Source organism: Triturus cristatus, chromosome 5_1 (genome assembly GCF_964204655.1).
Source record: "Triturus cristatus chromosome 5_1, aTriCri1.1, whole genome shotgun sequence".
Taxonomy (NCBI): Eukaryota; Metazoa; Chordata; class Amphibia; order Caudata; family Salamandridae; genus Triturus; species Triturus cristatus.
In genome coordinates this window covers 509,485,903-509,504,044 of record NC_140587.1, presented here as the reverse complement: position 1 = coordinate 509,504,044, position 18,142 = coordinate 509,485,903, and the positions used below count along the sequence as shown (strand labels likewise).

At 42.0% G+C, this 18,142-nt stretch overlaps 1 protein-coding gene across 1 annotated transcript in view; it reads right to left on the bottom strand.

Moving 5' to 3' along the window:
* The window catches only part of ZNF704 (zinc finger protein 704), a 679,439-nt gene that overhangs the window by 106,940 nt on the left and 554,357 nt on the right, over window positions 1-18,142 (bottom strand). The window contains exon 6 of the mRNA XM_085605368.1: window positions 2,967-3,231. Within this exon, the coding sequence (XP_085461494.1) occupies window positions 2,967-3,231 (265 nt within the window). The remainder of the gene's footprint in view (window positions 1-2,966; window positions 3,232-18,142) is intronic.

Below are 18,142 nucleotides of genomic sequence, written 5' to 3'. Positions count from 1 at the left end.
AATGAAATCTTATCTCGAGGATGACTGGGGTGGGAGATACCTGAAGGCCCCAAATCTATGTAAACTTTGTTTACGGAGGCACAATACATAATCATTGATCCAGAATGGTACACTTAAATTTAAAAGAAATTGGTAAGCTTTATGTAGCGCTAAACACATTACCCAAATTGACAAGTTCTAAAAATGTGCCTAATTATTTAAATGCATGTATGCACTTTATTTTCTACAAGTGCTACTTAGTGACATTATCATCCTTCCTTTGGAAAATGATTTGGTGGCAGAGAGGTGAAATCCCTTAGCTCCTACTGTTCTAAAGTCCTAGAGTCAGAAGTCAAAATTAGCTAATACGGATGATAAACAGTATTTATAATTTACTCGGACTATCTCTATCAGCAGACTCTTTTTTGACCAGCAGGAAATAAGGGAGGTGGCTAACTTGCACTCTCACAACACAACTACAGAAAATGTGGTGTCAGTTGATAACCTTACTAAGCCTCCTCTAAATTCAAATAGATTAAGGAGTACTAATAAGCAATTAGCCAGTTTGGAGCTAGTGAGCTAAGACTTCACAAAAACAACAGCAATTATGGAGAACATACTTAGAAGAGAAGAGAGTGAGCTTGACAGTTCAAACTTATTTCATCAAAAGAGGGTTAATGTGGTTTCAGTTTCCTGTGCACCTGTGTACAAATCTTTGGGTCAATGATATATTGAATGTATTAGAGCTACTGGCCAGATGCCATCAGCTGCTTCCCGTTCAGCTAAAGATTTGTTATCAGTACAATTGTTAAATCTGATGGGTCTGGTGTGGTGAATTGATTAAGAAAAGCTTGGATGAAGCAGTTAATTTGATTCTCAATAAGCAAAAGATATTAGAATGCTGGATAATAAAAATATGCAAGACACCTGTATAACCATACCCATATGACTGGTTACTGGAATATGCTGTGTCAAGGGTTGGCGAAAGGAAGGCAAGCTCATTTTTGAGAAATGCTCAAAGATTCAAACATTCTGACATGCCCACTAACCTCTCAATGGTAATAACAACAAATTAATCTAAAACATGAATTTGAGATAGTTCCACTAGGAATAGTCCATCAATCAACAGGAGAAGGGGATGGGGGTGGGGCGGAATAGCGACTGGCACCAAAAACCTCCTTTCTAATAAAAACAACTTGACCTAGTTCCACCAATTAACCTTTGTTGAACAATCAGAAACACTCCAGCTTGAATAATAAGTCATAGGCATGTCATCCTGGAATATTGAAGGGTTTAAGAAAAAGTATGCTGAACAATTTGATCACAAGAATTTCATACTTAATGATGTTGTATGCTTCCAAGAGACAAGGTTAACAGACTGTACATGTAAATGGATTCAGGATGTTTCATGTTGAAGATAACCAGAGTGATTCATATGATCGTCCTAAAGGGGAGGACAATGGGTCTTCTGGAGCTCATAAATATAAAAATGAAATAAATAATAACACAATTAGAAAGTGGAAGTCCAAATGTTCAGATTCTGTGGTTGGACAATTGGAATACTGTTAATACAATTTATTTTTAATATTAAACATACACAGAGGCCCAAGAGGTAAACTCGAAACACAGTACCCTAATGCTTGATAGTTTACAAAGAATAGTGAAACAGTTCTCCCATGTGATTAGTTGATATCTACACAAGACTGCAATCTAAAGCCAAAGATCATCCTAGTGAGTAACTTATGGTGTGAACAGTAAAATCTCACCTGGTCTATCTCGGCCCAAATCTCTCTAAACAAGGAACGGGTAGGAAAAATAAATTTGATATATATTGATAAAGTTTATCCGTCATTTTTGATTTCTGAGAAGCAGTCTTGAATTACTCTTTAGTTACTACGCCATCATTTAATTACTTCCTTGATATACCAGCATGGCATAGAACTGAAACTGATCAGAGACTACAGGTGATAAAATGGCTTGTTGAAATTCTCATGACACAACAGATCAAATGTATATGGAGGACATCTATGCCTTAAAAAGCCATAGATAGAACAATTGGATATTTGGGAAACAGTAGGGAGTTAGAAACCCTTTTGGACATAATAGAAAATATCTCCAGAATAAAGCAAAATATTTGTTCAGAAATGCTACCTGACCTAATGAGCTTCAATAATTAATGGTACTAAGAAACATAAATAATCAGATTTTTGTGAATAAATTGTTCACAAATGAACTTAGGATCTTCAAAAGAACAAAAACAAAAAACATAGCTGAGAAGGTTACCTGGAGAGGTGGTGTCTGTTGCCAACAAGAAGCAAATAGCAAACTAAAAACCTGCACAAAGTGAAGTTATGGCAAGTCAAAAGGCGAATGTTTGTTAACTCATTGGGTAACTAAGAGACTGTAAAAGTGAAGGATCCCAATATACCTTTGGCAAACAGTACACAGGCTGGATGGCTTGAAGCCGGCTATGAATATGAACAGTGTATCTACTGAAGAGTGATCATCCAATATAACTTTGCTTTCAATTTCCACTCAGGGACCTGCAGAAGACACTTTTAGCTGTCTAACTATTAAAGACAATAAAACCGAAGATCTAATATAATTCAATAGACCTTCAAGGACCCCGGACCATGATGGTCTACCAATGGGCATTTAGAAATGTTTTTTCATCTTTTGGGAATTCTTGCTTTTGCCACTGTTTAATCAATTTGTAATCTTTCTGATATTTCAAATTTCTGTAGGTGCTCAGTAATTTGATACAAAGGGAGACAGAACTCACTAAATATGCACTCACAGGATAGCTTTGTTATACAAAGGGCAACATCTGTGCTAGAAAGTTGCTAGAGAAGTTTCAGAAATGGTTGATTGACAACAACATACACGTGGTAGAAGATGTCAAATCTTTTATCACTTAGTTTTCATTAGAGTTATTCTTTCAATTTTAAAATATTAAAAAAAGACAAAGTACATAATAACCGACTTACCTGGTATGCATGATCAGTGTGTACGAGGTAGAGGGTGGGAGGAGCGGAGTGGCTCAGAGGTGTCATACATTTAGTTTCAGCTTTGGCACATGCTGTTTCTGTATGCCCAGCATCCTGGGAGGGGAAAAGAGGGGGCGTAGATGCTACACATGGTGATCCTGGGGAAACACTGATCAATCCCTCAGATACCGAGTCTGTGTTGAGTCTAATCTCAGTATAGTAAAAATCTTCCTCTCCGTCACTAAATTCAGAATCCCCAGTCCGACTAAAATGAGAAAGAAAAAAGACACAAACCAGATGTCCTGAATGAAACAGGTATATATATTGTACTCTTCAACAAGAACAGGTATTATTGATCCTCAGAAAAATTTGAAACAAGTTAAAAGAAAAGAATCCTTCAGACACAAGTGTCTGGAGATCCACAAGAACCTAAACCAAAATATATTTTCTTTTAAATGTACTTGTCTACATTCTACATCCATGTTATATAAATAGAATAAATGTTATACTGCACCCTCTATCCCTTTCCCTAATGTAATGACAACACCCACCTGCTCGGAATGCACTACCACCACTATTACAGTCTGGTTACAGTTAATGATCATCAGTCAAGAATAAACGTGACTGTTGCAACAACCTCTTACTTGGTCACCCAGAGTACTTAGCCTCCCTCCTGGAAACCATTCATCCTTCCACCTGTTCACTCTTCAACCATTTAAGCCACTTAGACACTTACACACCTCTTTCTCCTGCCACCAAGCCAGCTGGCTATCAACCAAAGGTCACACTTAAAATTTGTTTCTCCAGCATTCGAATCAGAGCATGGAATTTTACCACATACTTCTTTCAAAGCTTCTTCCAGTGCCGTCTTGAAGCGTGTAAGGTGTCAAAGTGATCATCATCAACACCATAAAGCTTTTCTTTTTTTTCAGTCTTTGCAAACTTTGCAAGTTATGGGTGTGGCCACGATGTCAAGATACTAAAGTGAGAAAACATGCTCTGGCACTATTTCTTGCCTGTCCATAGGTTACCATTGCATTTTACCACATCTTTTGACTTGTACTATGGTGGCCGACCAATTGCAAGAAAGCTGAAGTGGTGGGGAGTGTGGGGTGCAGAGAACAGTGGCCTTGAGTATTTGTTTGCTGTGTGGCTTCAACTGGCCTAGCCCCTCTGCTCTCTCGTTTGGCTGGAACCAAGAATGGTGACGTTAGGCCCACACACAACGCATCTGGAACTGGCAGAGGGCGAGTGGAGAAAGAGGGTTAACTGCTGTCTTTCTGTCTTACATCATATTGCCTACACTGTGAGAAGCAAAGGCGGGAATCATTAATTTCATGTGACCAGGTGAAGTGGCAAAATGTCCAGACCCTCAGACAGTAGTGAATACCAGAATTTAAATCCAAAGCAGGGAGATGGCTTTTATCTTTTTCCACAGTACCCTCTTGAAAATTACACCCGCTTGGGGCTCTGCTGAGCGTAGCTGTGATTTCGCTCCCCTCTCAACCATAGGCAAACAGGCACACAAAATAGGTTTTGGACAGTTTCAGAAGGTTATGGGGTGGTGTGTATGACAAGGTCACAACCTCCCCAATTCACATCATATTATTGAAAGGACAGCAGTGCATTCAACACATTGGTGACCTTTTTCAGGTGTGAACTGGAAGGCTGATTCCATGACTAGAAACCACATGGATGGCAGCCAAGCTGTTATTGCAAAAGAAGGTGAAGATGCTGTATCATTAGTACAGGATGCAGTAGCTTAGGGTGCTAGTGCCATCACAAGTGAGGAGTGCATACAAGAGATGGAAGCGGATTCTAAATTGGAGGAAGTAAAAATGTCCCTAATCTTTTGGGTAGCAGGCGAGAGAGTACTGTTTCACCTTCCGTGAGAATGTTCATCAAAGTTTTGAATGAAATGACGCTGTGTGGTGAGATGCTGGTGTTGGGGGTGAAAGGTTTGTTTCGCCTGCTAGTTTACACTCTAAATTGAATTAATTGGCTCACGAAGGATATTTAAGTCAAACATGCACATAAAAAGACTTCAGTCTGAGTTACGGTGGCTGGGTATGGATGAAGAAGTCACGTTGCAGGTGGAAAATTGAATGTGAGAAGAAGGCAAGGAAAGGTTGAGTGGGAGTACAAACTGATATGGGGCACGTTAGGGATCCAGGTAAACCATGGCACACTTTGTGCATGGACTTAATTAGACTGATGAATGAACTTTGGGGAGAACTGACATTTGCATTAGTGGTGGTGGATGTTCATACCAAATGGCTGATTGGGAAACTTGTGAGGGAAATTACCACATGCGTAACCATTCATCTTTTGAAAGAGATTTGCTGAAGAAGGGTTTCTTCTCTGATTAAAACAGATAATGGTACTGTTGAAGCGTTATTCAAAATATGTAAAATGTACAAATATTGTGAGAAAATTATTTTTGAAATGCTGTGGTTTTCATGATGTATAGAGTTGTAACTAAATAATTTATGAGATTGGTCCTGAAACGAGATATTTGGGTCATATAGAAGTCTAGATTTTGATATGAATAGTTATGCCACATTTTCCTGTTACACACCATTAATGTTAAAATGGATGCTGTCTTTTTACGTTCTATTCAACTTGCTCCTGCTTATTCACCCCCCACAATCAGTGAACTGCTGCAAAACAATGGCTCCTCTCATTCCGCAGTGAGTCAAGCAGATGACTTAAATGAATTAGTAATGTTTAAAAGTGTGTATTGTAAATGAGGCTTCCATGACCTACCTAAAGTATCATTTTCAAGCACTTCCATTGAAAGTGCTGCATAAGACATGTGAGTTTTATGAGCCATTGTTCGAAGATGTATAACACAAATTAAACATTTCTTGGAGTGCAGTTGCTGAGGAAATAATGGAAGATTTCTCTTACCTTAAGAAATGATTTAGTGTTTAAATAATTGTGTAGTTTTAATTATTACTTTGTTGTTTCTGATTTGTCAAATGTGACCTTAACATGATCATGCTATAATGAGTTTGCAGAATCTATTAACAGAATATGTGGTTTTGATAGAAAACCTTCTGAGTTCATGCATTTCGGGAGAAGATGGTCATTATTTTTTACCTTGAGCTTTTCTGGAGCTTTATTCTCTTTTTGTCAAAGATGGGTATACTTTGCCATTATCAGGTGTTCTGTTGAGCTGTCAGGACTCTTCCTTCCTGAGTCAGACATATAGAAATTTTGCATAATATAATGAATAACTAAGCTTTATGATTTTGAATTTAATTCCCTGTACTTCTGCTTTGACCATTTTATGGTGATATTGGCTTATTCTCTTTTGTATCATCCTTTAATTTTTCTGTAATAAAAAGCTATATTCCCTATTTTTGATCTAGACGGAGTCCTTTATGTATCTAATATTTTATTCCATTCAACTCTGCTAAAATTTGATTTCCCCTAATCAGGAGTGCAGTCTCCAACCGCTAGATCAATCAGGAAATTCTGGAACCAAAATAATTTGGTAAATATCGGGGTATTACATTATTGGGGTTCAGATGATTGTTGGAGTTCAGCTCCCACATTACCAATTGACATCTGGTAAGATGCAAAAGTTTTTGTTATCTTGTGGGATTAACCACATTTGTACTTCTCTATATAACCCAGAGCCCAATGGTGTGGTCAAGAGAGCTAATAGGTTGATCAAAGGTACTATCTAAAGATAATGAGAGAATGGTCCCGGATACGGTATGGGTGTATTGTACTACTACACATGATATTTCCCCAAAATCTCCCTATCAGATGATGCAAGACAGAATCCTGGGAAGGAAGTTGGTTCCAGCATGGCTGAAAGAGTGGGTGTTGCAAGGTGAAAGGAGAGAAAAGTACTCTGTGGGCTAACAAGTTTGTTTCATTATAGGTGATTAGTTAAAATTAAATCTGGTTGGATTAAAGGTGGTTTGACTAAATTCAGGGGATTAAATAAACTCATAGGTATTCTGTAGTTCTTGAGAAAGGTTACAGTTGCAATCAGGAGTAGTGGGTTGCATCAAAGGGATGGTGATTGTAATGTAGGAAGAGAGAAGGAGTATAGTGTCTTTATGCTGATGACTAATGAGGAGTTGTGTGCTTCAGGACGCAGGTTTGAGAATGCTGCTTCCTTTGGAGGAAGCAATTCTATGAGTTTTTGTTATATGAGCCAAAGTCATGGGATGACAAGAAGCCATAGGCAGTGCAGGCCGCCTGTTTTGTTATGTGACTATGTGAGTTTGGGGTGTATCATTTATGTATTTCCATTCTTGTTTTTGATTAACATGTATTATTGTATACTGTGTTTTTGCCTTATGCTATTAGTACATTAAGGGAAGAGGCCATATTAGGCTGGGTTAGTTTTAAGAATCAGAATGTTTATTAGTGTTCTGTGTCCCATGGAGTGCAAGTGATCTGAGCAAAGTCAGTTAATGGCTGACTGGCTTGGGGTGACTGCGCTCTCATTGTACTGTCTAATTAATCATTATTTAATTCAACCTGGAGTGGTGGACCATGACTTTACAAAAAGATCTCTATCTGATTGTATACAAAGAGTGGTGCAATGTTTCAGCCCCCAGCCCTTGAACTCTTTGCGTTAGGCATGTACCATCACTGTCTACAGGGTAGGAGAGAGCCAAAAGCTGCCAAAAGGTTAAAATCTCCAAGCCCTGGTGCTTGCGTGCCACCTGTGACAAAACAAAGAGCCCTACTCAGAGCCACCGACAAGGCGTTACTGTGTCTATGTGATCCAGACAGGAGGGAGTGGTGCACGGTGCCAGTGTGCCAGCCCGCCGTTCATGAATGGACTGCCTTTTCCCAATCACAGCATCTATCTACTCACCAGGTAGGTTGAAAAGAAAACTTAGTTTGAAAGAATTTCATATGGATGCCTTATAATTGCGTTTTGATAAGGGAATCAGACACACAAGACATATTGTTAACTTATAGTGGGCGTATAGCTCGCCCATTGCTTAATATTGGATGGCTTTATTGCCACTCTCATTTGTTTGCTTCTTTTTCGCTATATTCTGTGAGTTTTCCTTCCTCTTCATGCAATAGTCCCTCTACTGGAGCATGGATGCATTACTTGTGTACTTCTACTGCTTGCTTTTCAAACACTACTTTTTCCTTTTTGTTTAGAAACTCATTGAGAGTGTGTGTGTTTTCCAGTTGTCACCCTGCTGTGCACTTCTCTCTTCTCTGCACTCCATGTTCCTCTTGCTCGCCCTTGTGCTTCTCTCCCACTGCCCCGTGTTGCATTCTCTCCCATGTGCCCCTCCCCTCCAGCTATATTTGATCATCCCACTGCACCCTCCTTATTGTTTGCCTCCCACCACAGTCCTCCATGTTGTTTCACCTGCCCTAGTGGCCTGTGTTCCTTCTGTCCCTGCCTCCTGTGTTGCTTCTGTCCCCACCAGTGCCCCTGTGTTGCTTTCGCCCCCACCCGCGTTTGCACTATTTTCTTTTAAGTTACCAATCCAATTCAGATCGGTAACTAACAACAACAAAACATATCGGCTGCACCATTTTGCAGGCATGTGACTGTGTGGTGCGCAAAATAATTATAGTTAGCTGCCACAGAAGTTTTGCTTTCTATAGCAATGCTGCATAGCATAGGGAATGCTATGCAGCATAACTACATACCATTGGCAAGCTGATAGGTCCCAAAGAAAAGAAATATTGACTTTGGCAATGCCTGTTTTATTTTACATGCTATGAAGGCAAAGGTTTGAAAGCCATGCATCTTCTTTGGTTTCGTGTTTTTACTGTGCACTCTGGCCTCATCCTCTTATAGGAACTCTGAAAATAGCAGGTGTAGCAATTCCATGAGGTGATAAAAGCAATATCAACAGAACTCTCAGGCTTTCCAAGTCCATGCGTGAGCACGCTCATCAAGGCCAGTCTTTTCTTTGCATTGTGGAAATAGTAGCTCTGTTTGTCATATTTTTAAATCAGAGCAACAGGAATCCGATTGCAAGGAAAACACATTTACTTGATTAAATGAGGCTTCATTGGAAAGTTACAAGTGCATCTAAAAATATAATATTCATTTTAATATTTAATTTGGTCGTGAAGTGCGTATCAAAAATAGTTTTTGAAAAAGCCATTTTTGGACTGTCAGTCCAATTAGAACAAATGATATTTCATTACAAGAAGAAGGCGGCTTTACACACCTGATATGCTTATCTCAGGGGTCGTTTTTTAATATATTTTTAATTGAGCAAAAAAAACTTTAGCATTTAAAACAAGAAAAATGGTTAGGTGAACTGCAAACTGTATGCGAACGGCCTTTTTAAATATAAAACATGTGTAAACGTGAAAGACCGGACTGCAACAGGGTTTCTGAACGTTTTATTTTCTTATTTTCGTCACCAACTGGATGAACCGCAAGCAGATGAATGAGGGCTGTGGACTGTTTTATGTGCGTCATTAGCGGATTTTGTATGGTGCACTTATGAAAATCAATCTTTGAAGGTGACTTCGGTATAAATATGTGCGTATTTCCTGTGGGATGTAGCTCTATGAATGGAAGCTAGCTCCCTCTTGATAGATATTGTTTTATAGCCAATAAAGTTGACTCTCACGTAGATGGGTTAGCTCTAGTATTGCACGCTGAGTGCTCTGCATAGGCCTACGTACTTCATGTACACATTGTTGAATTTGAGTCGATGGTTGCAGATGCGGCCCACATCTATCATTTTTGGGGTTTAATAATGTTCTTCATAAGATTTTGACCCAGAGTAAGGGAGATAAAAATACAAAAAGTAGAAAAAAGGTGGAAAAGAAACGGAAAACAGTGACATAAGTCAAAGAACATTAAAATATTGCAAAAACGTGGGCGTGGTTTGGACGCCGGAGAAGATGGTGGCTTAACGCGTCGCTCCTCCCGTGGCAGTGAAACACGGAGCAATTATGGAGCTATAACCCAACACATGGGCAACGAGAACGAGGATTTTAGTGATCGGAAAGTGAGATTTACCTCTGGGCTGAGTTTGAGTCGTCAAGGCGGTCCTGGAAGCAGGTTATGAGCGAGGAGCCCCCGAGACCAGCCACGAGCGGATCGCGGAGCCATTGGAGCCGTTGGAGCTGGCTGGTCCCTGTTGATGTCGTTGCCGCTACCTAGCCGGAAGATCGGAGGATCAGGAAGGTCGCGTTGCTACCACATCAAGAGTGAGTGGGCCTGAGTAAGGGACTGGACAGGATGGCTATAGTTGATCCCTGATATGCTGATATGCTGATATGCTGAGTAACGCCGGTGAGTGGAGCATGCAAGATGGCGGCTGTGGGAATCCCCGGAGGTTTCTGAGAGTCCCGGCGGGTGTTGGAGAGCGGAGGCAGATTTTTAAAGAGGGGGACCAGCGCAGGAATATGGAATGTGAAGTGTGAAGTGAAGTATCGTGATTCTTAAATCACTCTTAAACAACATATGCTCGCACATATGCTGGACATTGCCTACGTATGGAAAGAGGCAAAATGGCGGCTGTAGGAGTCTCCAAGGCTCCGAGGAACCTGCGTGTTAAACAGAATGCAAGGAGGCAGTAATAGGAGGGGAGGCCAGCGCCGGACTGAAGGGGAAATACTTCATGACCAAGCTGCATGATTAGGCTGCATGATTAAGCCGCGTGATTAAGCGGCAATGGGTGCATCTTATCGCAAGTAGAGAATGTACTGACACTGGTACATGGGATCACCCCTACATTCCTACACTCCTTCTTAAAATGGCGGCAGTGATGGCGGCTATTTAGGCACCTCTCGGGACACTGAAATCGCTGAAACCAGCAGTCTAACAGTTAGCACTCACAAAATCGATACGTGGAGTGCGCAATGTATGCTCAGGAGTACGATTGAGGGCAAGATGTTTTGCACACTGTAGTATGCCGATGCAGGTGCGTAGCTAATGTGCGCAGCTAGTGTGTGTGGTCACCATACTATTCTATAATGTTGATCTGAGAGGCTTGATCTGAGAGGCTTGAGGGTCCTGAGAGAGGTTGAAACACCATATCCAAGTTGGCAGTGCACAGAAATCGGGCAATACATGGAGCAATACATGGAGCACAAGAGAATCGTGGAGAATACACGGGAGGCTCGGATCTGCTGAGAGAGTGGTTCAATCGCTGGCAGCGGTAGGAGGGGGTACCGGTGGAGTACCTTTGCTGTGGTAATATCTTATCCGTGTGCACCTTCTGTGTCTGGTGAGGCACGTACTCACGAGCTGTTTAGGCCTTCTTCAGAGCTATCAGTCTTGGCAATCGAGTCAAGTGGCCTCTAGCAGTAATTTTAAAATGGGGGATAAAGACACAAAGAACCTGAAACGGCTCAAGGCTGAACCTCCTGCTCCAATCTCGCCCATCAATGGTAAAAAGGATGCGACCGATACGATGGATATAATACTGAATAAGCTGGAAGAAGTGAAGGAGATTGCAAAGTCCACAAAAGAAGAAATTGTAGCTATCCGTAAGGACATCCGAGACACTAATGCCAGGCTTACAGAGTCAGAGTCAAGAATCAGTCGTCTAGAAGATTCGGAGACTAAAACTTGTAGCTCTCTTAAACACCTACACATCTCCACAGAACAGATGTCAAGGAAGCTATCGGAGTTGGAGGATAGAAATCGAAGAGGGAATCTACGCATTTTTGGTATACCGGAGGGGTCAGAAGAGTCATACGAGTCCTGTGTCCCTTTTCTGGAGGCATGGTTCTCACAGGCAACCAACCTTAACTTTCATCACCCATTAGAATTTGATAGAGCTCATAGGGTTCCGGGCAAGATCTTGCCGGGTCAAAAAGGCCCGCGGCCTATTGTTTGCAAACCATTGCGTTACCAACATGTGGATCAAATACTGTGCGCAAAAATAACAACGTACTATGGAAATCCAGTAAGGTTTACATATCACAAGACTATAGCAAAGAAACTGTCGACACGAGGAAAGCCTTTCTTGCACTACGTCCGAAGTTGAAGTCGCTGGGACACCAATTTGGTTTTGTGGGTCCTGCAAGGTTCCGTGTGTTTGTCAAAGGTTCTCCACAGATTTTCACAGATCCGCTAAAGCTCAGGCAATTTCTGAAAGGAGGCGAGGACCTGCATATGGATACATCATCAATGGCCTCTGCTTCCACCTCTAAATAGGATCTGATCTTTGAGTTAGTTACGTAGTAGATTATTGTTTCATTTCTGGAAGATACTGATGGGTCCGGATGTAATGCTGTACTGTGCTATGCTGAACTGCTGTACTGTTGTACTGTTGTACTGTTGTACTGTTACACTGTAGGTTATGTTGGGCTATGTCTTAGAGATGGGGGATGTACTAGTTCTATATTAGTCTTATCTTAGGTGCTCTTATGTATTTTGTGCCTTGTGCAGATGCTAATCACTACTTGGTATGCTAGGTGCACTAGTGATTTCTAATCAGTCTAGAGTTCTGGAGGTGTGCAATGTAGTCAGTGAAAGTAGAGAACCCCACTTGGGGATAGACCGATTGCGACTATATTAACTATATTCGTAGTTTTCAGTTGTTACTTAGAGCAGTGTTACTGCCTATTTGATGCACTAGTTATACACTGTTTTGTATGTTGGGTTGGCTCCCGAATTATCAACATGGATGCGACCTAAGGCCATGAGAGGGACACTATTTTCTCCCGTGTCACCATGTTTATTAGTTTATCTCGGGGAGGGGAGGAGGGGGAGGGGGGGGGGTGAGGGAGGACGGGACAAGGTGTTAAGGGGGGGTAAATGTCTGCTTTTTGTGTTAATTTTCTTTTGTGTTGTTTATGGTGTCATGATCCTATGCATACCACGACCGACAGCACTTTACTGCCAATGCCAGTGCCAATGCCAATGTCTATGCCGTATATGCTGCCATGGCCCCGATAGAATGCTCCATTGCATTAACTATGCTGGCACCTATCAACCTGTGAAGGCCATTGTTGTGATAGTTGGGGTGTTCTGGGCAAGACTGAGGGGAGTACACATAAGTACTTGTAAGTGCAGTTTACAACAAGCCATTATGTTTAGCGATTAAATGCCTATGTCACTATGCACAATTAACACCCCTATAGGCGTCGCAAGAGTGAACAATCTAAAGATACTCTCTCTCAACGTCAAGGGTCTCAATCAGCCCGTTAAACGCCAGAAGGTCCTGGATTATTTACGTAGACAAAAAGGCGATATTGTCCTGTTGCAGGAATCTAAACTTAATACTTCACAGTTTCATACTCTCAGGAATACATTTTTTATTGAGGTTGCAGGGTCAGAGGCGATTGGGAAGAAAAATGGGGTGCTGACATTGATTGCAAAAAAATCTAACGTAGACTTGCTCTCCTCCACTACTGACACTAAAGGGAGATGGATTACAACTAAGTTGATTAAAGATGACACTGAATTCTATGTTACGAACGTTTATGCTCCTAATACATGTGATCTGGTTTTTTGGTCTGACCTGTCCAAACAACTCGAGACTATCCCTGATTCAGCTGTACACATTCTTGCAGGGGATTTTAACCTACCCTTTAACCCAGTATTGGACAGGGATTCTAGATGCTCCTTTCGAAGCAGCAGATCTCATAAGGCTTTCACTGATCTATGTACCCGGTTCCATTTAGTAGATACGTGGAGGTTGCAGCATCCTGACGGGAGAGATTATACTTTCTACTCTCCTCCACATGATTCATTCTCCCGGATTGATTATTTATTCATTACAAAGAATGGCATCCCCAGAATAGAAGAAACATCCATAGAACCAAAGGTTTTATCCGATCACTCATGTATCTCCCTGTCCATCTCCAACGTCAAATCTTCCACTCACCAATCAATCTGGAGGTTTAATGAGGAGGTCCTTGATAAAGAACAGCATAGGGGAGCGATCGAGTCCGCTATTAGGGAATATTTGGAACACAACAGTAGGGGAGACACTACTGACTTGATTCGTTGGGAAGCACTAAAAAGCACGATAAGAGGGGTCATTATTAAAATAAAATCTGCAATAAATAAGAACCATAATAAAACACTGGAGGCCTTAGAGGGAGAAATTGCTTCACTAGAGAGGAGACACTTGCTTGATAGGAAGGAGGAAACACTGAATAAACTAGCCAATAAGAAGTACGAGTATAACAAAATAGTAAGTGAAAGAGCGGGGATCTGGTTAACCAGGAGGAAACGATTTAAACTATGTGAATCAAATAAGGCAGGTAAGAGTCTTGCTGCATACCTCAAATTCAGAATACAGAAGAATATGATAAACTCCATCAGAGATCAGGGGGGGACGACACACTCGGACCCGGTTAAGATAGCAGAGGTATTCAAACAATTCTATGAACAACTTTATGCAAAAAATACAGAGGTAGTAAATCCTAACATCCAAAGCTATTTGGATAAGTGCAATCTTCCCTGCCTCTCCAATACGGACCGTGATGACCTTAATGGTCCCATCACGCTTCAAGAAGTCGAGAGGGTCATTAAGTCGTTAAAATGCGGTAAGGCACCTGGACCGGATGGGTTCACTGCCAGATTCTATAAGGGCTTTTCATCACTCTTATCACAACCACTCTTGCACCAATTCCAAGAAATCAGCACTGTTGGGGAGGTGAAAGGAACCCTGTCGGAAGCAATCATTGCAGTACTACCAAAAGAAGGGAAAGACCCAATGCTACGGCAGCATTATAGGCCTATATCACTCATTAATCTTGATTGTAAGCTCCTAGCCATGATCCTGGCTAGTCGACTCCAAAAGGTACTGCCCAAACTAATACACGCCTCACAGGCGGGTTTTTTAAAACATAGACTGTCCAGTGATAACACCAGGATACTAGCACATGTACTCGAAAAGGCAAAACTGTTATCTACCCCTACTGTTGCAATCACCCTTGACGCTGAAAAGGCATTTGACAGGATCGATTGGAATTATTTGAATGCGGTTCTAAATAAATTCAACCTGGGCCAATTGTTTACAAAAATGGTGATGTCTCTATATTCTTGCCCCTCCGCTAGAGTTAGAGCTGGAGGTTCATTTTCCTCCGCGTTCCAGTTGCACCAGGGAACCAGACAGGGGTGTCCCCTCTCCCCTTCACTGTTCTTACTAGCCATTGAGCCATTTCTCTACCACTTGAGAGCTAACGAGGGTATTGCTGGAATTCCATTTGAAGACTGTATAATAAAGCTGACCGCATATGCCCTAATTTTATCAGAAAGGGCAGAGGAGGCTATAACAGCCCTCATCTCTACCATAGACGAATTCTCCAAGGTGTCAGGGTACAAGCTAAATAAAGATAAAACAGAGGTTAAATTGTTTAACAATTTGGGCAATAGAGAGGTCATGGGGAACTCTGGCCTGACGTGGCAACCAGGTTGCTTTAAGTATTTGGGGCTGGAGTTTGATAAAGATCTGATTACAACACTGGGGGTTAACGAGAGCGTGACTCTGAAGAAAATATCTAAATTACTGGAGGGATGGTCACCGAAATTTCTTTCATGGTGGGGTAGGGCGGAAACTTTAAAGATGATGGTGACCCCATTGGTAAACTACTTGGCGAGCATGTTGCCAATGACCTTCTCGGAGGCCTTCTTGACAAAAGTAGATAGGCTATTTGGAGAGTTCCTGTGGCAGGGGAAGAAACCCAGGATATCAATGAAGAAGCTGCAGCTATCAAAAGAGAAGGGCGGCCTGGGTCTTCCTAGCTTCAGGAATTATCAGACGGCCTTTCTATGTAAACAGGGGGCACAGTGGCTGACTGAAGACGTGGAATACACTCCGATGTGGATTGAAATTGAAAGATCCTTGATTGGTAAAGCACCTCTTATTGTATTGCTCTCGATGGATCTATCCCATCTCCCCCACTCTAAATATATCCTACTAAACACTAGAAGAGCACTCCTGAGGCTTGATCAAACTCACAAAGCGGGAGTACTCTGGAGGAAGACCACTATGGTGTCCTTATGGTATAATCCCTCATTTAAGCTGGAAGGGAAACTTCTGCAGTGGAAGAGTTGGTCTAGGAAAGGAGTTAACCTGGTGAGCGATTTACTTGAGGGGGGGCACCCTTTGCCGTTCTCCTCGCTCCAGGCTAGGCACAACCTGTCACCGATGGATTTTTATGACTTTTTGAAACTCAAAGTTATTCTGTCTACGCGCTCCCTCAACACGAGTGACCCATGGCTTAAGACCCATGTCCCACGACTTATGAAATCGGGGCATTTTGTTTCCAAAATTTATAAGCTGCTTCTCCCTATGCCAAGGAAGGCACACAAGAGGAATGAATCCAGGTGGGACTCTGAACCCAACTCTACTGGTTTGGTGTTTGACTGGGATTTGATACATGCTACTGCCCTAACGAATAAGATTTCTCCGATTCTAGCCCAAACCAAATACATGCTCTTTAATAGAACATACTGGACGCCGGAAAAGCTTCATGAACTCCATCTGCGGGACAGCCCTCTATGTTGGAACTGTGGTTCAGTGGTAGGAGACTTAGCTCATATGCTCTTTAGCTGCTCGGCACTGGGACCATTCTGGGAGAAAGTGTTTGATTGCATAGATCATATTTTCAGGGTCAAATCCAAAAGGGAGTTCGTGTATGTTCTACTGGGGGTGTTGGATCAGGAGCTTCATAATGACAATGACCGTCAGTTGTTAGATATCTTGCTTACTCTGGCCTGTAAGGTAATACTGTGTAAATGGAAAAGCGCCTCTGAGGTCTCATTCAGGGTTTGGCAGGAATGGCTCTCGTTTCTAAGAGGGGCTGATAATCCAGCTCTGCACTCCTCTCCGTGGCGTGCTCCCCACAAGAGGTTATGGAAAGCCCTAGATAGATCATCGTTCTCATTTGACCCACCTTGAAGGGAAGGGCTGTAAATGTGGCTGCAACCACTCTGGCATTAAAAGGGTGGCGGGCTGCGGCGTGGACGGCATGGACATTCGGGAATATAACACACATGGTATTGGCTGGCATCCGGGAGGATAACACACAAGGTATTGGCTTCATGGTACTTACCCAACTGAACGCAATCGGATCTTGGTATGCTGAGTGAGATTTCCATGACATATCCTAGGTTAGTTTAATTAAAATTCGAATTCAAACTTACATTCCGACTTGGTATACGCTCACCCAGGTTATTCGGACGTGAAGATCTGAATCACTGTTTTGACTCACTGATTTTATTGCTATGTCTATGAGGAATATGGCATTATATGTGTCCGGGATGGTCAAGTATCACCTATAGAATTGCAGGATCTCAGGTAATGTCTGTCTGTGTGTACTGGGAGTTCATATGTCATTTATTGTGTGTTTTCATTTTTCATTTTTTTCAATAAAAACGATTTGAAATAAAAAAAAAACAAATATTGCAAAAACGTGCCCTTCATTCTTGTGTATCCTTGCAAACTTCCGTTCGAGTTTTCCACTCCTGTCCTGTCCATGAAGCCATGGATTTCCCGGTGGTGAATCTCTTCCTTGAAATCCTTCTTTGGATTAAGTAAGGGTTTTCACCTTCCATCTGCCCTTCAGCTTTAATGCTGTGTGCGCCTACATTAAGTACACTTTTAATCAGGTTCATCTTCGTCACATTTTTATTCAACACTCTTGGTTGATTTTATTTTGTATACATTTTATACATTAAACAGTAGACACGTCAAATAATACATGTAAAATGTAAACAAGCATTGACAAAACCAACAGGTCCGGCTTGTTTTGTTATTAGGTAAAAGTAGTTATTTAGGGCCTAATTATGATGTCGTCGGTCAGACAGCTGACAACCAGTCGGTGGCAGTCTGACGACCGCTGACTGCCCTTTGGTTCGAACTTCATAAAATGATACTGGCGGTCGGACCCACAGTTGTGGGACACAAGACCGCCAGCTCCACCAGGATCATAGATCCTGATGGGGCGGAGGTCAGAGAAGCATCCTTGAATGGCGGTGGTGCCGAGGCAGGCACCCTAGTGGGGATTACGATACCCCTTTCCGACAGCCTATTCATGAAAAGGTTGTCGGAAAAGGATCAGGTAGCCCCAAACAGGGCCCCCACCCACCTCCAAGCACCTCATGCCATGCGCAACATGGTGTATGGCACACCGTGCACAGATGTGCAGGAAGTGCTGCATGACAGAGGCATGTGCTGCGGCCCTTTTCCATGGCCACAGGATGCCCCCACCCTGGTACCGACGCCTTTCCGACCACCAGC